This window comes from Garra rufa, chromosome 19, assembly GCF_049309525.1.
Source record: "Garra rufa chromosome 19, GarRuf1.0, whole genome shotgun sequence".
Taxonomy (NCBI): domain Eukaryota; kingdom Metazoa; phylum Chordata; class Actinopteri; order Cypriniformes; family Cyprinidae; genus Garra; species Garra rufa.
Window position 1 is genome coordinate 15,901,306 of NC_133379.1, and position 25,148 is coordinate 15,926,453.

The 25,148-nt window shown below is 38.7% G+C and overlaps 1 protein-coding gene across 1 annotated transcript; it reads left to right on the forward strand.

Annotated features, from left to right (window-relative positions):
* Positions 1-8,144: 8,144 nt before the first annotated feature.
* rgs14b (regulator of G protein signaling 14b) lies at positions 8,145-21,997 on the forward strand. Its single transcript, XM_073825048.1, has 15 exons — positions 8,145-8,253; positions 8,857-8,878; positions 11,914-12,083; positions 13,069-13,161; positions 13,264-13,407; positions 17,013-17,204; positions 17,283-17,397; positions 17,491-17,534; positions 17,616-17,807; positions 17,990-18,066; positions 18,502-18,628; positions 19,152-19,227; positions 21,095-21,150; positions 21,242-21,344; positions 21,428-21,997. The coding sequence occupies exons 1-15, from the start codon at positions 8,209-8,211 to the stop codon at positions 21,685-21,687; spliced, it is 1,716 nt and encodes a 571-aa protein (XP_073681149.1). The 5' UTR covers positions 8,145-8,208; the 3' UTR covers positions 21,688-21,997.
* The last annotated feature ends 3,151 nt before the right edge of the window (positions 21,998-25,148 follow it).

The window sequence follows — 25,148 nt, forward strand, 5'->3', positions numbered from 1 at the left end:
TACAGAAGGACAAACATCACTGCAGTACTCCTCCAATCCGGTCTTTATGCCTGTGTAGCCAAACTCAATCCTCTCCACAAGACACATGAAAACCAACTTGGAATTTACAAAAAAGCATCTAAAGCACCCTCAGACTTTGAGAAACAAGATACTCTGGTCTGATACCAAAAGTAAAGTGTGTTGGTAGCAGCCTCATGTGGTGTGGCTGACTGATGCACTCATCAGAGTAAAAAGCTCAATGCACCAAAATATTGAGATAGCCTTATTGAAAAAACAGCATTCAGAAATTCAGACTGGGCAAAAGGTTCACCTTTCAGTCGGACAATGAGACACACAGCAGGAGTGGCTTATAGACAACTCTGTGAATGTCCTTGAGTGGTGTATGGAGTGTAAATTGATGTAGGAAAAAAAGTGGTTTAAAGCAGTTTAACATAAGGCTGAAAAAAAAGTGAAAAAATTAATTATTTTGCAAGGCACTGTAAACAGGTCTTTCTACTTGAAAACATATAGCTGGCTTTATATTTTAGATTTTGCAAGGGAAATCAAAATATTTGGGGATGCATGGCCTTTTGCAAACAAGATAAACTAATTTTCTCTTCAAAGTAACTACAGGTATGTGCCAAAAAATTTGAATATCGAGGGAAAGTCCATTTATTTCAATAATTTGTTTCAAAAAGTGAAACTTGTATGTTATATTAGTTCACTACACACAAAGTGAAATATTTCAAGACTTTATTTGTTTCAATTTTGATGATTATGGATTAAAGACAAAAAAAAGCTAATCCAGTATTTCACAAAATTAGAATATTTCATGTGACCAATAAAAAAAAGAAACTTAAACACATGTTGGCCTTCTGAAAAGTGTGTTAATGTACTGTATTATGTCCTCAGTACTTTGTTGGGCCTCCTTTTGCACTAATTACAGCATCAAGCCGTTGACACAGTTGAGGTGTTATGGTAGCCCAAGTTGCTTTGATATTGGCCTTCAGCTTGTCTGCATTTCAGGGTCTCTGTTCCCTCATCTTCCTTTTGACAATACCCCATAGATTTTCAATGGGGTTTAAGTCAGGCGAGTTTGCCGGTCAATCAAGTACAGTTATTCCATGGCTATTAATCCAGGTACTGGTAGTTTTGGCTTTGTGGGCAGGTGGCAAAAAGCTTGATTATGCGTCAAGCCACTCCTGAACCCAAAACAACATCAGGAGTGTCTGTGATGAGCTAAGGAGAAAAAGTACTGGTCTGTTCCCCAGTGGTCCCAAGTCCTGTTTTCAGATGAAAGCAAATTTTGCATTTCATTTGGAAATCAAGGTCCCAGAGTCTTGAGGAAGACCGGAGAGGCACAAAAGTCAAGCGGTCAAATCCAGTGTGAAGTTTCTACAGTCAGTGATGGTTTGGGGTAGGGCTGGGCGGTATACCTTTTCATACCGAATACCGGTGTTTTTTTTTAATGATATTCATTTTTCATATACGTGAGTGTGTGCGTACTAAGCGCTGGGAACAAGTATGTTGACGCAAACAGAAACCGCAGCTTGCATGTGCTTGTCTGAAGCAACACATCTGCGGTGTGAACGTATTTCAGTATATCTGAGAAAGACCCAGGGTTAGCGATTTGCAAAACTTGTAATGCCGAAATTTCAAGAGGGGGTGTGTCTGCAGTGATGAGAGCAGAGATCGGCGCATTGCGTACAGACAGATGTAGCTTTCAGTCAGAGAAAAACAATGGCTTTACGTTATATGTATTTTTATTAATATTTATGTTTTAAACCATGGAGGTGAGCCAATGGATATCACACTTGCAACGTGGAAACTGATCAATATGTTAAAGTGAAAGTAAAAACTGACTTTCAGCATCTGATGTGCATTCTTTCAGACAATGAGAGACGATTATACTTCATATGCTGATATTAATTTAGTCCCTTAATATTTTTCTTGTGCCTCGAACATGGTGGGAAAAAAAATAAAAGAAACGTATTTTGTGTAAGGGTTGTTTTTGAAAGTCTTAAATAAAGCTCTTAATTTTCATTGATGACTGCAGTGTTATTAGGGGGTTATGAAAGTCATAATTATGATTTCAGGTGGTCTTAAATGTGGGGACTGAAAGGCAAGAATTGCGATGAAACTTCAAAAACTTCAACTTCAACTTCAACTTTAATATTAATTTATGCAATTGCAATGCCTTGATTCTATTAAGATTTAGTACACAGTCATAGTCATAAATGCAATGGTACTAATAATTGGCATAATTCTTTCGGTTTTCGGTTTCGGCCAAGAATTTTCATTTCGGTGCATCACTACATCATATGTAAATGTGGTCAGGCTAAAGTTGTAGCCGCAGGAGGCAACACAAGTAATTTGCTTCACCACCTCCGCCACAAACATGTCCTGGAATATGAAGAATGCACAATAAAGTGTTGTGTATTTTGACTGCAAGTCATGAATTCTGATTTCTTCACCTCATTACAATTATGAGTGCCACTGTCACTTCTTTGTGAACAGCAGCATTTTGTGAGACCAATCAAACCTGGGTTAATACTAGTCCGGTCAGTCTAAGCCAATATACTGCAGTAATTGTTCTCTAATTTATTAGGAAATGTGATTAACACCTAGTCATGCATGGAAAAAAAAATACCGTCATATACCGTGATACCGTATAATTTTGAAAAATACCGTGATATAAATTTTTGGTCATACCGCCCAGCTCTAGTTTGGGGAGCCATGTCATCTGCTGGTGTGGGTCCATGATAAAAGACAACGCTGCTGTCTACCAGGAAATTTTAGAGCACTTCATGCTTCCTGTTGCCGACAAGCTTTTTGGAGATGATGATTTTATTTTCCATCAGGATGTAGCACCTGCCCACAAAGCCAAAACTACCAGTACCTGGTTTAATAGCTATGGAATAACTGTACTTGATTGGCCGGCAAACTCGCCTGACTTAAACCCCATTGAAAATCTATGGGGTATTGTTAAAAGGAAGGGAACAGAGACCCCGAAATGCAGACAAGCTGAAGGCCAATATCAAAGAAACTTGGGCTACCATAACACCTCAACTGTGTCAAAGGCTGATCGCCTCCATGCTACGCTGTCTTGATGCTGTAATTAGTGCAAAAGGAGGCCCAACAAAGTACTGAGGACGTAATACAGTACATTAACACACTTTTCAGAAGGCCAACATGTGTTTAAGATCCTTTTTTTATAGGTCACATAAAATATTCTAATTTTGTGAAATACTGGATTTGTTTTTTTTTTTTGTCTTTAATCCATAATCATTAAAATTGAAACAAATAAAGTCTTGAAATATTTCACTTTGTGTGTAGTGAACTAATATAACATACAAGTTTCACTTTTTGAAACAAATTATTGAAATAAATGGACTTTCCCTTGATATTATAATTTTTTTGGCACATACCTGTAGATTATATTGTCTGCATTTTTTATAGCTTGTACTCTGTATGTCAACCGTTTTCCTCATTTGTTTCTTTATTGTCATTTCTCTATGGTTAATCTTCAAATAAAAATGACTGTGATTTCCACTAAGTTCTCCCAAGCTCATAATGTGACTGTATCTAATTTAAGCACACCCCTGTTCCATGACACATTACTGTAATTCTAAAGCAATACACTTAATAATACTCATTTTTCAGTATTTCTTATAAGGAGTTGCAACAACCAAGTCTTTTTGTCTAAGTATCTGAATGTGAACATCACAACAAACTTTTTCTTTCGTTTTTGCTAAGGGTCATTAATTACCACATTTGCTTTCTCCTCAAACACACAGGAACACAAATGCCTTTGTTGCTGGCTGAGCTCATCTCTCCAGCTGTGAGAGCGATGGAGAGTGGGATGGAGAATGGGCTTATGGCCGCACGGACTGCTGCACTGATGAATTGAGAGGAACAGGTGTCAGCCATCATAGAGCAGAAGGAGCTTTGGTGACGCAAAACAGAACTGGTTCTGGATGGTTTTCTGGTCTGGACCTGCTTTGGGCAGTTTGGACAATTGGCTGGCCAGGATGGTGATGAAAAACTTCACTACACAAAACACATTCTCCATTTAACAATAAACCTTTGATCGTCTGTAAGGCTAATCGTGATCTAATTGCTGTTAATATCGTTATACAAGAAGAATGTTTCTATTTGAGGAGCTAATGTACACAAAAAAGGCCCATCCGGGACTATGAAAACATCAAAATACGCCACAAAATACAATTTTAGCTGATCAAATAAAGTCTTCTGAAGCAAAATCCAGCATTAAAGCATTTTAGCATTTAAGCATTTAGCATTTTAAACCATCGCCTCTGGCCAACATCCATAATAACGCTTCCTTCAGTGAAAAAGTCCATCCCCTGTTGTCCTCTCACATCAAAATCTACAAACACATTTTAAAAACACATTTGTGGACTGTTTTTGCTTGTAAACAACGCTTAAGTTGTGCATTTTTCTCTCCTGATGTCATTTTTTTTTCAATACAGAAAGCACATTATAGATAGAGGACCAATATTTTAGCTGAAAGCAATGGTTTGAAGTTAAAATTGTATTGATGGATTTATTTATTACAAAGACACAGGTTTTTGTTAACTCATGGACTGGAGTCATGCAGATTAATTTTTATTATAATATTTTATCTGCTGTTTAGACTCTCTTTCTGATGGCATCCATTCAATCCACTGGCGAGAAAGTGATGTAATGTTTTTTTTTTATATATCTGTTCCAGTAAAGAAACAAACTCACCTATATCTTTGAAGGCCTCAGTAATATATGTGACCCTGGACCACATAAGGGTAATTTTTTTTTTTAAATTGAGAATTATACATAATCTGTAAGCTGAACAAATAAGCTTTCCATTGATGTATGGTTTGTTAGGACATGGCATTGCAATATTTGGACGAGGTACAACTATTTCAAAATCTGGAAAAAAAAAATCTAAATATTAAGAAAATCACCTTTAAAGTTGTCCAAATTAAGTTCTTAGCTGTAACGTATCTGGTCTTCCCTGTCATCATGAACTCTTGCACCACACTTCATGGACTACAATCCCCATAAGCCACTGCACTAATCACTGCACACATCTGTTCCTCATTTCCCACTGATCTGATTGCTGCAACACCTGTTTCACATTTACTGACTGCATTTAAGCCACTCTCACACACAGCCACCTTGCGAAGTCTTATTGTTCCAATGGTCATAATTCTAAGCGTGTTTCTCTGTGTTGGATTTTCTGTGTATGACTCTGGACTGTGTACCCCGTGATTGATTCCTGCTGCCTGCCATTTGCGACCACTGCTGGATTATTGAACTGTTTCCCGGATTACCTACGTTGTTCCCGTTTTCTGGTGATTATTCTGCCTGTTGACTATTCTAATAAAGCCTTGCAATTGGATCCGCACGTCTCTGAGACCTCGGTGACAGAGGCTCCAGGTTCCTGGAGAACGTCTTTGCGTAAAGCAGGAAGTTCTTCAACGCTGGGCTCCGCCGGGGCCTCTGATCCAGCCAGTGAGGCCCTCAAGGACTCCGAAACTAAACTGGGAATGACACGCTCTGCATCCAGTCCCAGACTGAGCTCTGAATCTGATAATAAGGAGCCCAGGTTGGCCCGTGTTCAGCCCACTCCGTCCAGACGCCTTTTCAGCATCAGCGACAGCAGCACCAGCACTAACCCCGACACCTCCAGCAGCTTGTTGAGCCGGAGCTCTTCGTACACGCGCCGATTGAACAGCCAGTCCGCCGGAGACGTGTCGACCCCGAACCCCTCGTTACCTCGCAGCTCTTCTTATGGCAGGAAACTTGACGACCCTTCAGTGACCTCTGTAACCACGGCAACCTCTGGACTGAGTCGCCTCAATAATCTAGTGGCTCAGAGGTCGGCTCAGGAAGAGGCTGAAAAGAAGGAGCTCGTCTCGAATTCTGTAACCACGACAAGCACATCAGGCGAGCCAGAGACGTGCGGATCCAATTGCAAGGCTTTATTAGAATAGTCAACAGGCAGAATAATCACCAGAAAACGGGAACAACGTAGGTAATCCGGGAAACAGTTCAATAATCCAGCAGTGGTCGCAAATGGCAGGCAGCAGGAATCAATCACGGGGTACACAGTCCAGAGTCATACACAGAAAATCCAACACAGAGAAACACGCTTAGAATTATGACCATTGGAACAATAAGACTTCGCAAGGTGGCTGTGTGTGAGAGTGGCTTAAATGCAGTCAGTAAATGTGAAACAGGTGTTGCAGCAATCAGATCAGTGGGAAATGAGGAACAGATGTGTGCAGTGATTAGTGCAGTGGCTTATGGGGATTGTAGTCCATGAAGTGTGGTGCAAGAGTTCATGATGACAGGGAAGACCAGATACGTTACATTAGCAATGCATATTGCTAATCAAGTATTAAGTTTTAATATATTTACGGTAGAAAATTAACAAAATATCTTCATAGAACATCATCTTTACTTAATATCCTAATGATTTTTTAAATAAAAGAAACATCTATAATTTTGGCCCATAGAATGTATTTTTGGCTCTTGCTACAAATATACCTGTGCTACTTAAGACTGGTTTTATGGTCCAAGGTCACAAATGATGTGTTTAGTCTGGTACATTTTTGAACTTGCCATTAAATGATCACCACACATTGCAATTTACATTTTGGCATTTACAGGCAAAAAATCCTGGATTATTGAGCTTCGCATTGCACAAGGTTAAAGATGTTGACAGAATTGAAACAAATCACCTGTGGAAAGTGTGTTTTAGATGGATTGACCAAAATTCAGACATGCTAACATGTGAGACACTTTTTTTTTATGATAATTGTGCATTTTATTTGTGTCTGCCGTATGACGGATGGTCAGTCATCCCCAGGTTTGCCTCGATGATTGTTGCCTGAATGTGCGTCAGTGTGTTTTCCTTCTCAGTGACTTTTATACCCCACAGCATTGTGTTTTATGGTGTTTGCACAGTGACACGTTGTTTCTGTGAGCCCAGAAGTTCTAGCACACATTTTGTATTACCTCACTGGTCTCCAGCACACAACCACCTTCATCATGGAGATCTCTCTGTCTCACCATCAACAGAAACCATCCGTCCAGTCCAAGGAAAAGGTACCAAATTTCCCTTTAACTACTTAACTGTGTTATACAACTGGTGGGATGGAAACATCTGGGTCATCATAATACGATAATATTGTGATTGTCTATGTTTAGGGTATAGTTATTCAAACTGTGAATGCTCACTTGTTTCTTTTTCATCTTAATTGGATTTTTGCTTTTCACAGCTATATTTGTGGCTAGTTCCGAGTTTGGACATGGGCCAAATTAAAATAACTAAGTGTGTGTTGACCTAATGAAACTGTATGTTTGACTTGGTCTCAAGGGTGGTAAATCTACTTTTTCATTAAGACATTCATGAAAAAAATAACTAAATTTATGATTTATGTGTGTGTGTGTGTGTGTGTGTGTGTGTGTGTGTGTGTGTGTGTGTGTGTGAATTTTGATTCAGAGGACCTTGAGTTTCAATGAAATCACTAGAGGGTTCTCAAACCTCAGTCGACGCAACTCTTTACGAAGAACTCTTGGGAGACACAACACCCTGTCAGACAGTCACCCACACACACTCAACAAGGTAAAACCTTTGACTAATTTCAGAAGAGCCCTCATTTCCTCATCTCTCTACTGTTGCTAAGCACATGGAGTAACTGCTATGCTAGCCATTAGCTGAAATTCCAGTAATGACTTTTAAATGTTAGCCTGAATCATCTCATAATGATTAGATTGTGTTTGAAAGCAACTTGATTGACGTTCACCAACAGAAGTGGAGTGGTATTTTGGTCATGATTGCTTGAGTGATAATGTTTTATCTAATCTAAATGTGCTCTTTTAGAATCTGACAGGAATAGTGTTAAACATATCTGTAACAATGCAATAAAAGTTAAATATCACAAATACACAATCATTTCTTTTCAATGAGCATTCTTCCACAAAAAATGACTTCATTCATTATGTAATGATGGAAGAACTGCAGCCACGGTTTCACTGTAAAACTCTTCAAAAAAGAGCTCTGTCTGAAACATGCCCACACTTCCTCTTGTGGCATGTTACCATGGTAAGACTTCCTGTTCAAGCAGGAAGTTATATTGTGTTCAGTGCACATCTCATACGCACATCAGAAACAACTCACTCATGCACTCATTAATAATCTAAAGTACATGCGAATCAAAGGATATGTCTCTGAAAGGGAACAACATTGGAATATCCAACGGACTTAAGGTACGTTCAAAGGGTGTGACTATAAAGGTGTATGTTGGTTTGTGTACGCAAACAGAGAACTGCCACAAAATATGAATATGATAATGAAAATGCGCCTGGTGACAATGAGTTGAGTATTTTAACCTTATCAGATCTAGCTATAAGGCTGAAAGTGGCCTTGAACAAACTAATGAAGAGTTGCACCTACTTTGTTTCATTCAGGCCAAAAAATAATAATTTTAAAAAGGGTTTTTTAACACTTCTGCTTGATTCTTTGCTGCAGATCACTGAAGATATAAGCTCTACCACATTACCCTCTGCGAATGAGAGGATCAGAGAATAATAATACTAGTTAATATGCAATTTGGGGGGAAAAGGAGCAGCCATTTTATCTCAGACTTCAATTTTGTGTCACATTTTGCTGCTTGCGAGCGAGGGCTCTTTCCCTCAGTCTGTCTCAATCGCCTGCAGGCATTGAATCAAACGACATTCATTAGCAAAGAAATGTGCTTCCACTAAGTCTCAAATACCACAGATGACTGTACGCCGTGATCCAACATATATCTTTTTGATTAGTGTACTTTATTACCACTCTGATCAATATTATTTCATTGTCTCCCATAGACCCTGGCTGTTTCAGACGGAGGTGAGTTATGCATTAATAATGTTTTATTAAGAGGAGATGGAGGATGAACGTTATGTTCCCCTCTATTATGTATTTTTTCAAAGGCATCAGAGAAAAACTGTGTTTTCATGCTTTATCCACGTGGTTGGTGAATGGCATTAATGCAGTCATACATCTAGGTTTAGCACTTTACCATTGACCTGTTTACATCCGGTTTTGGGGGGCAGGTGTAACCACATCAGTTTCCTCTCTCTGTTCAAGTGTCATAATGAGACCGGGAGATAAAAAACAGGTAGGCAGGCAGACAGAGAGACAGAGGTATAGAAAGTCATGTGACTGTGTGGAAGTGAGGACAATCATCGATAGCACCAAGTATTATCATCAGGCGCCTGATGCTAGTCATCAGTGTGACTCTAAATCATGCTTGGGAAATTCCTCTACTGCCTTTCAGTGCCACAAAAAACAAGTGACGAGTGAAGTGCCGGAATAAAGGAAGAAAGCTGTAGAAAGCATCATTAGCAGTTTTTTTTTTCGGTAGCATTTACCCCAGTGAGACAGTTTAGCAGTGCACAGACATGAATGGTACAGGAAAAGAAGTGTCAGATTGATGAGCTGATTGTTTAGCAAGTCTCACACATTGCCACAGCCCGAGAAAGAAAAAACAGGGATAAATCAGCTCACGCGCCTATTGAGAAAAGATTGAGATTCACTGACAGACATGTTTGTTCATTGTTTATTTTCACTGTGTTATATGCAGTGCTTTTGATCTGACATTACATTCAAATGGAAAACTGTAAAAAACACATTTTTCAGCGCTGATAAAACCTTCATACTCAACAGCTTTTTTGTAATACCAAAACCCTCCTAAATGTGAGCATATTAAAACTATATTTGTTATAATGTAATTTTTCAGATAAATTTGGAAGTTGGAATCTAGTCAAAATTTTGTTGAATTTGTCCCTGTTAGAAAACAGTTTAATATTAGCTGATCAAGATTTAACGTTTTAGGAAGATTGTAGCTGGGTTGTTACTTGTCCTCTAGCCAGCTTGATCAAGGCCTACCAGGTCCATCTGATCGATCATTCCTCCATCTAATGATCATAAATGGCAAAATTGTTATTCTAGAAACAATGTAAAAACAACTACCATAAGAAGAAACACACAGGGTACCATTATTTCATGTCTGTGCTATACACTCTCAGAAAAAAAGGTATTAAAGCTGTCACAGGGGTGGTATTCTTTCAAAAGATACTAATATGAAGCATTTTGGTACTAATATTACATTTACCCCCGGTTTCACAGACAAGGCTTAAGCCTAGTCCTAGACTAAAATGTAAGTCTAAGCTGTTTCAACTGAAACAAAATTGCAATGATTGATCTTAAAATATATCAGTGCCTTTGTTTTGTCTCAAGATGCACACCAGTATTTTTTTTTTTTCTAAGCATGTTTATAAAAATTATTTTAATGCCCTAATTGAACTATGGCCTAATCCTGGTTTAGTCTAAGCCCTGTCTGTGAAACCGGGCCTTAAAGTATTATTATCAACCTTTTAAGGGTTAATACAGTAAAAAAAGTGTTTTATTTTAAAGGTACTGCCCCAGTGATAGCTTTTGCTCCTTTTTTTTAGCATATTTAGCATATTATAAAAACAATATGTTTAAGTGTAAATTGAATATTAAGTATTTTAACTAACTAAATCTTAAGTGCAAGTTTTTTTTTTTTTTGTTAAAGTCTCTTCTGCTCACCAAGCCTGCATTTATTTGATCCCAAGTACAGCAAAACAGTACATTTTTAAAATATTTTTACTGTTTAAAATAACAGTTTTATATTTGAATATATTTTTAAATGTAATTTATTCCTGTGATCAAGGCTAAAGTTTCAGCATCATTACTCCAGTCTTCAGTGTCGTATCCTTTGGAAATCATTCTAATATGCTGATTTGATGTTCAAGAAATATTTATTATTATTATTATTATTATTATTATTATTATTATTATTATTATTATTATTATTATATTTATAACAGTTGAGTAAATTTTTTTTCAAGATTTGATGAATAGAAAGATCCAAAGATCAGCATTTATCTAATATAAAAAGCTTTTGTAACATTATACACTATACCATTCAAAAGCTTGGAGTCCGTATAATGTTTTTGTTTTGTTGTTGTTGGTTTTTAATAGAAATGATAGAAATGAATACTTTTAATTTAACAAGGATGCTTTAAATTGATCAAAAGTGATGATAAAGACATTTAGAATGATACTTCTGAACTTTCTATTCATCAAAGAAACCTGAAAAAAATTCTACTCAGCTGTTTCAACATAATAATAATAATAATATATATTTTTTGAGAACCAAATTAGAATAGTAGAATGATTTCTGATGGATCATGTGACTGGAATCATGTGACTGTGAGCTTTGAAATCACAGGAATAAATTACATTTTAAAATATATTCAAATAGAAAACAGTTAGTTTAAACAGTAAAAATATATTTTACAATTTTACTGTTTTTGCTGTACTTTGGATCAAATAAATGCAGGCTAGGTGAGCAGAAGACACTTCTTTAAAAAACATTTTAAAAACTTCTTTAAAAAATCTTACTGTTCAAAAACTTTTGACTTGCAGTGTATTATTGTTTAAATTATTTTGAAGTTTATAATGCTTTTTGACGTACTCCTACATCTTTATATGTAATTTAATATTTTTTACTTAAGCATGTTAAAGAAACAGTAATTAAAGTCTTTAAGTGGCTTTTTATTCTGTAAATATATATAATACACTACAAGTGAACATTTAATACAATTATGTGCACTTCTTTTCCACAAGGGTTATCCATACTCTGTTGAATGGCGTAGTTCATATTCACACATAATAGTATTAAAAAAACTTTAGAATGGTTTAAAAAGTCTCCCACATTACCTAAAAAGTTAGACACTTTATTTAACATGTCAGGGTAAAGTGATACCGTATTTAAAACAGACTCTCACACATACAAATGCTTTACATTCACCTTCCAGTGCTCTTTAACATCTTCTTTGTCTCATGGGTGATAGAACTGAATATACTGGAAACAGATGATCGGTCAGTATCAGCATACTCCAGCAGTAACACCAGTCTGCCTACCGTACCCAGTGAAGGGAACAGAGGGGTGGGTCAGGTGGGCAGCTGGGCCGTCAGCTTTGAGAGGCTCCTGGAAGACCCAACAGGCGTACAATACTTCACAGTGAGTAAAACAATCACTATTTTTATAGCCAAACGGCAGTGAGAGTGAATATTTATCAGCACATAAATGGACTTCAGGGGTAGATATTGATTTGTTTACTGTGAAGGTTTATTTCACAAATGGCTCTTCTAATAGCACTTGAGTTTACTGGGCGGGAAGTTTGTTGGAATGAAAGATGTATAACGTCTAAGATTATCTATTTTATGCGTTAATTTAGTCCTTTTTAATGTTACAAAACAACTGGAGCAATTTAATTTTTAAATACCACTTTAAACTGTTGCTACATCTTGCTATTAATTTGATTAATATATATTTTTTATAATATTAAATTAATAATGTAAATAAAAAACTGGCTGATTTTAAGAAATATCAAAATTCAAAACATTGGTGGTTTTCCAAGATCTATTATTTACAATAAACTGGCTATCTTACTCAACAGACAAAAGCAGAAGTGACAACAGTGTACACGTCATAGTTCTGTTCTTACTCACTTCTTAATAAACAGAGTGCCGCTGAGAGCTGCTGCCATGTTGTTCGGCACTCTCATTTGTTTACCAACCACGCAGAGCAAGTAATTCAACCCCAATTCATTGTGAAATGTGTAAAATCTGAAAAAAAAGGAGGTGAGGAGGAAAACAGCCCACGGAATGAGTCACTGTAATTATAGGGAAATGAGGAGGTGTGGAGAAGGGGGGGGGGTTGTTGGATGGAAGAGAGTTTGTGGGGAAAAGAAAACATTCAGGCGTTTAGGTGAGAGAGCTCTGAGATGAATACACCTCTGTGAATTCTTCTTATGGTGGCCAGCAGAGATGCAAGCCAGAACCGGAAATTAAATTCCCTTGTTTTTACTAATAATACAGGTGGTGATGATAATTATGATGTATATGCCCACGAGCCCATGTAGTTCACCTAGAATTGAGGCATATTCTTAGGGTCAAATAGACAGTGTGTGCCCAAATTAAAATTTTGTCTGTATTCACCACAGGGATTTCTAAAATCTGAGGTCAGTGCTGAGAACATCTTGTTCTGGCTGGCATGCGAAAAGTTTCGCAAGATACCTGTCCATCAAGCTGAGCAGGTAAATCTCAGTCTTTTATATCTAACTGTTATTTGATCATTGTTTCTTTTCTTATTAATTCCAACAAATAAAATAAATATAACATATATTTTCTTACCATAGCTTAAGAGAGAGGCATCCTCAATTTATAACAAATTCCTGTCCAGCAACGCAACTTCTCCCATCAACATAGATGACAGGGTACGAGTCGAGGAGAAAGATGTACAAAATCCTCATCCTGACATCTTTGAAAAAGCCCAACAACAGGTATGTTATATCATACTCTATTACAGGGTTCGCAACCACTGTTTCCAGATAGAATGTCATTGCTAAATTTGGTTAAAAATTATAAAGAATAATAATAAAAAAAAAACGTTTCCTGATCTTAAATTTTAAATGTATTTTTTTTTGTCTTTTGCCTTTGTCTAGGTTTTATGTTGTTTGATAAAACTTTCAATCATGACAATTCTTAAAATACATTTTTAACCCTTTGAGCGGTACGGTCCCACATATGGGATTCTAATTTCTGTGCCCCTGAGAGTACGGTCCCACATATGGGATTTAGAACGTTCGGTGATGTCACGCAACTGTCAAATTCAAACTGCGCTTTGGCGCGCTGACTGGCGCTGAGCCAGAGACGGACGAGCTCTGCGATTGTCATATAATCACAACTATGCAGTGTTTTTAACCACATAACGCTTATTTTAGGTTTCAGACATTTAAATACACATAAGTACTAGTAAAAGGAGACATTTAGAGTTTGTAAAATACACACATAGGTCTATGGAAGCAGCAAATAACAATCTATTCAAATATAATTTGCCAATGTGTTTTATTCAGATCACATACACATAGGCTAAGTAACTAAAAAGTTCACTCTATTCCTCTTCTAGTTCAACAGCCACTTACTTGCATGTATTTCGGGAGAAACGGATGAATTAACGTGCTGTAAATGCGGCTGACAGGACTCTCTGAACCGCAGCGCGAACAAACATGGCCGCGCCCATCTCACGTTACAGATTACGATCCAGATCATTTATATAGGGTTTTAAACGACGAAACATACTAATTCACACATATTTGTGAATCGGAATATTAGATAGTTCATGGCATGGTAAGCAAGTGTGTGAGTATTCTGAATAAAAAAGGAAAAACGAAATAAAAGCGATCTATCTGTCATACAGTGTTATTGTGTCTGTGTTGTGTCACGTGACAAACTTGATGCGTCGCCATGGAAACAATAAGGACGAACATTCTAAAATAATGGTCGCTTAAAAAAAACTCACTCTCGGGGGTCCGCTAGAATATTTTAAACTCACCACTGAAAGGGTTAATAGCACCTTTTTGATAAAAATTGAGTTTTTGGTAAGATTGCTCTTGGTGAGCTAGATCTGTTATGCTGCTGCTGGCATGAGTCAAGGCTAAAGGTCTGAAATTTCTGCACATTAAAAAATAAATACGACCTCACGTTGTGTCAATCATGTTTACACATTGCCTCCAAAACTTTCGTCTGTCATAAAATTTTTTGAAACAGGTTCGATTTTATGTGTTTTGATAGGAAAGGATGACAAATACAAAAAAGAAAAAAAAAAAAAGAAAAAACAACAACAACGACAACAAAAAAATCCATATGAGTATTTCGAATGTGGTGTGCAATGACCTTTAATGCTGAAACAGAATTACAGAAATTAGGGTACATGGTGCTGCTGATGCAAGGTAAAGTAGGGAGAACCCTTCTGAAGATCTAGACAGGTGGTGCTGGGGAGGAGGAGGGCGAAGAATTCAATACTGATCTGAACCCGGTTGGGATGCAAATAAAGAAGTTAGATAGGAAGGAGACATTAGCCGGGTTTCCATCTAAAGTTATGAATTTAACTTGTAAGCTCAGTTTCTATCCAACAAGTCAAAGAGAACAAAGTCGTCACTTGCTGATAAACTGGCACTATATATCACTAATAATGTAGGAGAGGCCACTGAATATAATAATTTTCATATATAAAAAATTACTTGCGCCTCGGATCGAGCAGACAAAACACAGTAAATGCAGTTGTTGTTGTTACTTTTGGAGGTGGATGCCTGCTGTTTGGGAACGCAGTCGTGTAGGACAGTTCCTGGAGGCAATTATACATTTTATGCTATGCCATTTCAGAATGACCATAGCAACATTTCAGATGCTGTGGAATGAGATCGGTCCACTGGTTAGTCAGGTTTTGCCATCCCATAACACAAAATGATTTTTTGATGCGTACGGATGTATTTTTTCGGCAAATGCGTTGTCATCTCCCATTATTCGCATTAACCCTTTTTCGCACAAGTCAAAAACCATCTCAAGCGAGTGAAAAAACTTTTTTGTGAATTAAGGGATTTTTATTCGAAATGTGGTGATTCCATCACTCGTGTCTGATGCAATACTTCAAAATGCGCATAAAAACACGGTGATGGAAACATATCTATTGATTGGCTTTGCTGCCGGCTTAAGAGAACCAATCAGCTACTTAAAATAGTTTCATTATTTAAAGGGATAGTTCACCCAAAATGAAAATTAGCCAATTTTTTACTTACCCTCGAGGCATCCTATGACTCCCTTCTTTCAGATGAATGCAATCTGAGTTATATTTAAAATTATCCTGGTACTTCCAAGCTTTAGAATAGCATTGGTGGGTGTTTCTCTTCATCAGTCCAAAACAAGTCCAATAAAGTGCATCCATCTATAATAAAAATTGCCAAGTCACATGGCTCCTAGGGGTGAATAAAGGCCTCCTGTAGCGAATTGAAAGACATATTGATATTTAAAATGTAATAATCACTTTAATCTAGCTTGCACCAACTGGTCGTACATGGAAGCCCTTCCGGGCGGATGACATAGGACATTGCAGTTGCGCATACTCAGTTGAGTCTCGCACAAACCAAAGTTTTGTTTACAGGAGCAAAGGAATCAAAGTTTTCTTCCTTTAGCAAAACCTTTTGGTTCATGTCTAAATCCTCTGACATTTTTCTTTACAAATCTTCATTTTGTACTTCTAGTTTGTGATCGGTGCTGTGTTTACCTCTCTCCACAGTGCGTTCTTGTTTGTCACTTTTGAGTGGCGCATGTGCAACGTAATATGTCATCCACCTAGAGCTGCTTCCATGTACGATCAGTTGGCACAAGCTAGATTAAATTACATTTTAAATAAGGAAAAATGCAGATTCTTTTTTTTTTTGGGTAAAAAATTTGCCTTTTCAATACAAATCTCATATTTAATATTGTTATAAAAATATGCAACATTGCATTAAAGGTATACATTCTTTGTATTGGTTAAAATCAAGTTATATCACCAAATCTCTAAAAATTACCTGAAGAAAATAAGTTCATCACCAGCTTGTATTTATCATCACATTTGCTTCATGTACACTTTTAGCAATGCAAAAAGAAAACGCCAGAGCCTTCCCATTATAATCAACAAAGTTGTCTTCATTGCAAGCAGGCGCCATCTTAAGTATCTTTTTCAACCAATTTCAAATGCTTTCAGCCTTGACAAAATACGACAACAAAACAGTAGAGATGTTTGCATTGCTTGAGTGAAAAAGGATCAAAAACCTATACGACACCAGATACTTATAGTTTTGCTCTTTTGTGAGGCTTAACAAAGGACATATGTGTCATATTGAAAATATGTTTCCCCTCTGCAATCAACAGTGACAAAGTCATTTTTGTTATGTCATATGGGGTGAGTCAATCCACTTTAGTTTAAGAACAGACAGCAATCATGACCCAATTATCCAGACCTACTAAAAGCAATCAAATCAAGAGCCCACCATCCTTTGACTCCCTCTTGAACAGAAGTGTCCTTACCTATCCTATCCTCTCCTTTCTCTCTCCTTCCTTTCAGATCTTCAAACTGATGAAGTTTGACAGCTATACTCGTTTTGTGCGCTCACAGCTCTATCAGAGCTGCATGCTAGCTAATGTGGAGGGCAGGCCTCTGCCCGGGCTGGACCCACGTGGCAGACCCGTCGTGACACCAAAACACACCAGCAGCACTTCACCCAAAGAGCAGGTCAAATTCGATAAAACTAAGGAGGTATGAGCTGGATGTCTCAATGCAAAATATTAATGTTTTACCCTAAGAAGATATTCATATGAGTTTGTTGTTTTCCAGAGGTTAAAGGTGAAACCAGGAACAGCAGATGGTGAGGAGGTGGTAGAGAGGAGGAAAGTCAATCTAGGCATTATGGGAAAGGACAAGCGCAAAGAGAAAAGAGGGTCCTGGGGAGGTAATTTTATGATTTCAATATGGGACAAATTGAACTAAGACAAAGCCTTTAGACCATCTAATAAATGTTCTGTTCTCTGTTGGCCATTTTCAGAATCACCTATCAGCTTCAAGACTGGACTTGTGAAGAGTTCAGAGGTAACTTACCGCAAAGTGTACAAATACCAGTATTATATCATGTCATACCAGTACCAGCTGATATTAGTACTGTTGTTGCAGGTTGAGAAATTAGTGGCACGCTCTGCAGACGGAAGGGTAGATAAGTATTGCTGTGTCTTCCTGCCTGATGGTACAGCTTCTCTCACCCCGGCCCGGCCTGGCGTCACCATCCGTAACATGCTCACCGGCTTGTGTGAAAAAAGAGGCCTTCCTCTGTCAGACATCATTATTTATATACATGGCAAAGACAAAGTAAGAAGTGTGAAACATTTGCATGTGCATTACAAGTCAGAATATGTACACATATTGTTGATTTTTGAGCCTTGAAACCTTTTTATAAAATGTTTTCATAGACATATAAAAATATTTAAAATTAAAATTTTATTTTAAGTGTTTATTTTGTATTGCGATCTTCCATTCTGTGTTATTTATAGCAACCACTGTCACTGGACCAGGACAGCTCTGTGCTGAAGGACCAGCAGGTGTTTTTGGAACTGAGGGTCACATTTGCGTGAGTGCTAGACTAGTTTTTTAATAAAAATATAATTTTGTACAAAAAACTGTTAAAGGGATAATCCACCCAAAAATTAAAATCATTTGTCATCATTTACTCACTCTCATGTTGTTCCAAACCTGTATGATGACTTCTGCTGTTCGCAAAAGAAGATATTTTGAAGAATGTTGATAACTAAAAAGTTTTGGATTCCTGTTGACTGCCATTGTATTTTTTTTTTGTCCATATAATGTAAGTTAATAAGAACAGACTGTTTAGTTACCAAAATACCTACTTTTTTTTGATCCACAAAAAACAGAAGAAAGAAAGTCAAACAGGTTTGCAACCACACGAGGATAAGTAAATGATGACAGAATTTTCTTTTTTTGGGTAGATCCTTTAAATGCAAACAATCTGTTATGTGAATGTGTTTGTATTGTGTTTCTTCTACAGAGTAAAGGTAGCCTTCGCAGGAAAGACGGTGGCCGTTGTGGTGAAGTCCAATAAGACGCTGCAGGACGCCCTCGCGGCAATGCTTCAGAAATACCGCCTTAGATCACAGGACGCCATTGTAACCATGGTGAGAGGAATGCCTAGAATGACCGGAACAAGCATTTTGATTTTTGTTGAAAGTTAATAGTTTGACCTTTTTTGAAGAACCACAAACATACAGGGGGACATTCACAGATTTTCCCATTTCTGTAGTTATTAAACTGCAGCTGGAAAAGTAGGACAGTGCCACAATAATTGTATTTTTTTTTGCCCATCAAAGCCCCCGCACACAGAACCCAGAAAAACACAACACATTTATTAGACAGAAAAAACCTCCAGATGCTCGATAATACTCGCTGTAGTAATGTACAATAATTTCTGTTCAAAACAATATGTACTGTTACAAAGCTATTTTATAGAGAAAAGAGCCTGCACATCCTTAGTGAGCATACATTCAGATGTATCAAATGCTAAGTAACCGAATTATTTATAATACTTCTAATTCAAATCTAGTTAATAAATGCTATTAGAAATTATATTGGCCTGTCTGATTTAGCTATTATGTCAGTAATGTGCTCACATGTTTTATCATTTATGTTGTCTATTTTTAGAGTGGAACTGGACAGATATTAAGTATGAACACAGCAGTCACCTCTCTGGCCAATAAGACACTAATTCTAGATAAAGGTATGTACAATTATTTTTTAAAATCTACATTTTTCAGATGATAGATAGATAGATAGATAGATAGATAGATAGATAGATAGATAGACAGATAGACAGATAGATCCCACATGGCCCAGTGTTTGCCCCCTAAACTTAATAACTGGTTGGGCCACCCTTAGCAGCGACAACTGCAATCAAGTGTTTGCGATAACTTGCAATGAGTCTTTTACAGTGCTGTTTGCGATAACTTGCAATGAGTCTGTTACAGTGCTGTGCAGGAATTTTGGCCCACTCATCTTGGCAGAATTGTTGTAATTCAGCCACATTGGAGGGTTTTCGAGCATGAACCGCCTTTTTAAGGTCATGCCACAGCATCTCAATAGGATTCAGGTCAGGACTTTGACTAGGCCACTCCAAAGTTTTCATTTTGTTTTTCTTCAGCCATTCGGAGGTGGATTTGCTGGTGTGTTTTGGATCATTGTCCTGCTGCAGAACCCAAGTTCGCTTCAGCTTGAGGTCACGAACAGATGTCCGGACATTGTCCTTTAGGATTTTTTTAATTTTTTGAACTTATCACAGCAAGTCTTCCAGGTCCAGAAGCAGCAAAACAGCCCCAGACCATCACCATATTTTACTGTTGGTATGATGTTCTGAAATGCTGTGTTACTTTTACACCAGATGTAATGGGACACACACCTTTGAAAAAGTTCAACTTTTGTCTCGTCAGTCCGTAGCGTATTTTTCCAAAAAGTCTTGGGGATCATCAAGATGTGTTCTGGCAAAACTGAGATGAGCCTTTATGTTCTTTTTGCTTAGCAGCAGTTTTCGTCTTGGAACTCTGCCATGCAGGCCATTTTTGCCCAGTCTCTTTCTTATGGTGGAGTCATGAACACTGAGGCAAGAGAGGCCTGCAGTTCTTTAGATGTTGTTGTGGGGTCTTTTGTGACCTCTTGGATGAGTCGTCGCTGCACTCTTGGGGTAATTTTGGTCGGCCGGCCACTCCTGGGAAGGTTTACCACTGTTCCATGTTTTCGACATTTGTGGATAATGGCTCTCACTGTGGTTCGCTGGAGACCCAACGCTTTAGAAATGGCTTTATAACCTTTTCCAGACTGATAGATCTCAATTACTTTCTTTCTCATTTGTTCCTGAATCTTTGGATCTCAACATGATGTGTAGCTTTTGAGGATCTTTTGGTCTACTTCACTTTGTCGGGACATTGTCCTTTAGGATTTTTTGGTAGACAGCAGAATTCATGATTTCATTTATAACAGCAAGTCTTCCAGGTCCAGAAGCAGCAAAACAAAAAAAGTGATTTCTTGATTGCGAACAGGTGTGGCAGTAATCAGGCCTGGATGTGGCTAGAGAAATTGAACTCAGGTGTGATAAACCACAGTTATGGGGGTCATAAAAAAACCTTCATTTAAAAACTGCATGTTGTGTTTACTTGTGTTATCTTTGATTAATATTTAAATTTGTTTGATGATCTGAAACATTAAAGTGTGACAAACATGCAAAAAAATAAAAAATCATTAAGGGGGCCAACACTTTTTCACACCACTGTATATAGATAGATAGATAGATAGTGTTGAGCCTTGGAATTTTCCATTGAGCTTGAATGGAAAGACAATGGTCCATGTGATTTGTGTTCAACTCCCTGTGCATGAGCTTAAGTGCCAACATGTCATCTTCTATTTTAGTTGTTGTTGTGGGCCCTGTACAGCACTACACCTCTCCCACACTAGACCCAGTTACATATTTTGGTTTTAAATATGATATATAAATGGAATTTTTCAACAATGGGAAATTTTGAATAATTTATTATTCCCTGTAATCAGTCTTGTTCAAAGAACAGTTCACTCTAAGATGAAAATTCTAATCTATCTAGCAGGTGTTGATCAGGCCAGCAGTCCAAAAGGGAACTTCACGCCAAGTTTGTTACAAGTGAGTGTTCTGCTTAAGGACAACAGACCTCAATATCTTGATATTTTACGCTCCTTATTTCTGGTCTAACATCTTATGCATCTTTTACCAGGATCGGAGAGGTGCTGTGGATGCGAATATGTTCCCTCCAGGGATTTCCAGATCAACTGCCCGGCAGAGGAACCCTGGATTGAGGAGAACCTATGACATGGAGGGTAAATGATTATTATATAATTTCTGTTAGCTGGTCTTCCTAGTAGAACCCATCTTGCTTATCTAAATGTGCTGGGACTTTCAGGTTTGGTGGAGTTATTAAACCGAGCTCAGTGCTGCAGTGCTGATGATCAGCGAGGCCTCCTGAAGAAAGAACATCTAATGCTGCCTCAATTCCTCCAGCTGGAAGAAGTGGAGGAAGCTGAGACAAACAGATCACTGGAGGAGTCCTGCTCCAGTATGGGGTCTCTCGAAGTAGATTCTCCTACAGTACAATCAGACACATTAGGGAAGGGACAATCAGAGAATGAGTGCTCAAACCCTGCTCGAGAAACTGTGGTGTGAGCTAAACAGACCTGTTACATTTTTTGCTTCAATGATCAGTCACACTGGAGCATGAGGAACAGAGAATAATGTTGCAGGAATGTAAACGTGAAGGTCTTTAATGATGGACAATTGTCATTAGGATTTTTTTTTTTTTTTGATAAAAGCAATTCTAGGAAATATTGTTTACAGTAGATGTTATTCTGCACATGCTAATGTCCAGCTGCTTGTATTTATTTTTAAATGATAACAAAAATAACAAAAATACATTCTGTCTGTTTTAATGAAGACATTGTGCACTTGGCTTAAATGTTTCATTGAGGTTTTTTAATCAGTGGAAATTGGTTTCAGTAACAATTTATTAAGTACAGTTTACTGTATGTAAACATTTATTAATCTGGATTCAATTTAATTTATAAATGTATAAATCTGCGTTTAATTTTAAAAACATATGTACATAAAAATACATTAATATTTTAGGTCTTTAAAAACTGTAAGAGTTTCCTTAATTCCTTGATTATTTGTGATTTTTGTCCTTAATCGGATCATAAAAAGTAAGGTTCCATACAGTGATTCCATACCAGAATGACTGGAGTTATGGAGGATCAAGTTCACCACATTAGCATGTCCATTCACTATTGTGTCTAATGTACCAATAGTTCTTTTTAAAAATCGTAATTAGTGGGCCAAGCACTGAAGGTGCTGTAAGTTATCTGTTACTTTTCTTATAATTCCTGCTGAAAAGGAGTCAGTGGCAGCCCTATGAACATTTGATAGGAAAATTATGAAAATTGGCACACTTACAGAGGTGGTAATACATAGTAATCTGACCAAATTTGTGGTCTTTAGGGCCAACTCTATAGTGCCTCTCTGCGATGGTACAATGAAGCGTCTCTCACTAGTGGATCTCAGACTTCTGGAGGGATTGTAGATTCATAATAGTGAGTGGAAGTAGGTGAGTGCTGAGCATGTGGCTGTTCTATATGCAAGCATAAATGTCTTGATGCGAGCCACAACCGGCAGCCAGTGCAGGGAGATAAAGAGAGGTGTGACATGGGCCATTTTAGGCTCAATTTGTGCCACTGAATTCTGAATCATTTGTAGAGGTTTGATTGTGCATGATGGAAGTCCAGCTAGAAGAGCATTGAAATAGTCCTGCCTAGAAATGACCAGGGCCTGGATAAGAAGTTGCAGCATGCTCTGTTAGGAAGGGCCTGATCTTTCTGATGCTGTGCAATGCAAACCTGTAAGATCAAACGGTTTTTGCAATGTGGTTCCCTTCCGGAGGGAACTCTACGCTGCGTCCTGGTGGACACTTTGGGAACTGCCTCCAACGTGACCGGTTCTGAACATGCAATAGAACAACGACAATGAACTTGACATTGGCCAGCACCAGCCTATGACGTCATTAACAAGGCGCCTAACAGTATAAAACGGGCGCCTGTGAATACATCAACCATCTTTTTGTCTTCAGACTCCTTGTTCTAAGTGTGAGTAGAATGACGATGCCTAGAGTGAAAAGATTTCAGGAAGTGTGCGGAGATCCGTGTCAGAGAAATCTGACACCTGATGACGCGCACGACCTGTGTGTTATGTGTTTGGGTGAAGAGCACCCGTGCTCTGCTCTTGAGAGAACAGAGTGCGTTCATTGTGAGAGTTTCTCTATAGAAACTCCGCTCTCGTTTGTCCCTTTTTCTCAAGGGAATTGGGACATTCATCTACCCGTGCAGCTCAGGTCCCGCTGCAGCCGAGGCTGCACGGAGAACGAGATCGCGTCGGTTACAGATGAAGCTCGCTGACGAGTTTGAGAGACGTGTTAATCTCTCACGCTCGCCAGCCGCTGACGAGGGCGAGCTGCGGGCGGAGGATGTATTGTTTTTTACATCTGCTGATCCAGCAGCAAGTGCTCTATTGGCTTTAAGCCAGGGTGTATGGCAAGCCGTTTTAGCATTTAAAACCTTTGTTCAGACTATCCTTATATATTTAAAGATAGGAAAGCTGAGCTCTCACACCCTGCCTGCCCTGCGTATATGAGCTGTTGTCTGTTATGAACCGCGCGGCTGTCCGTTTAAGATCTGCAGTGTATCGCGCAGGGGGAGGTTGCTCATAGCAGATATATGAGCGATTTCTCCCTGACCATGACAGACCAGCCCGCAGTGAGCATCCCATTCCTTCCTGATCTATATAGATCGGGAAGGCATGGGATAAACCATATTCAGCCCGCATTTACTGACATCGGCATGTTAGTTATGCTGATGTTGAGTGGGTGTGTGAGCGTGGATGTGTGTCGATGCCCCATGTTGAGGAGACGCTTACTGTCTCTCAGCAGGGGTAACATCGACGCTGAGGACATACGCGGCAGCGGGTCAGGCTGGTGGCAGTGTTGCAAGCGTACCAGGCTGGTCTGCTGATGGATTTAGACTGGGGTTCTTTTAAAGAAAGCTCTGAGGAGGTAGCTGAGCTGCGCCGCACCACAGATCTATGGCGGCACTGGAGGCCACTGAGAGGCTTCTGTGCATGAACTTGGTGGGCATTGGGGAGAAAGAGAAGCGCTTTCTTCTTGATGCGCTAGTTTCGCCTTCCGAATTTTTGGCACATCCGTTGTGGAGGTGGTCGTCAAATTCAGGGAGGCGGAGGCGCGCTCAGCGACTTTTAGATCTTTTAGATCTGTTATACCTCACCAGTCTTTATCCCCACCCAAACGCAGGGTGAAGCCTGGCCCTTCCTGGTCTGCGGGCCAGAGGCAGGGCCAGGCAGCTAGTTTGGCCCTTCGAGGCCCTCCTCCTGAGAAGTAGGTCTCAGAAGAGACATGATGTGCGGAGACTTGGAGCGGATATCTAAGGTCTCCTCTCCCTTCTTCCCTCACGGTTGTTTGGCCACCTGCCTCTTTCCCCTCGTAAGACTCTGGGGCTGGGCCGATGTTGAGGTTGATAAACTCAATCTGATGGCCCAGTGCATGAACTGATATATATGTGGGGGTGTATATTTGTATATGTATGTATATTATTTGTCTACCAGCTCCGCTTAGGTTAGACTTTAGATGGGCTCTCTATTGAGCCTTCACTGTCCCTAGCGTTGAGTGTAGTTTGGTCTCCCCTCATCTGAGAGATAGTGTCTGAGACCTCCACTCTAAATAACTCCCTACAAGGGGTTAAGCATTGTCAGGCTTCCTTTCACTCTGAGAGTTATCCTCTGAAGCCTCCGCTATTCAGAGCTCTGCCTAGACATTATTTAATATATGCGTATATATATGTTTACACACCTACTGGGTGTAGCAGGTCCCCCTTTCCATAGCAAGAGTCGTTTAGAGACTCTGCTCTTAATCTGAGTGTAAGAACCGGGAATCTTGGGTTGAGACCTCCACCCCTCTTCTAGTAACCTGGGGTTGAGTGTTGGAGACTTCCTCTAATTTAAGAGTCATTACATTGAAGCCCTCGCTCCCCAGGGCTCTGCCTATAGTGAAAGGAAATTTAAGCCCCTTT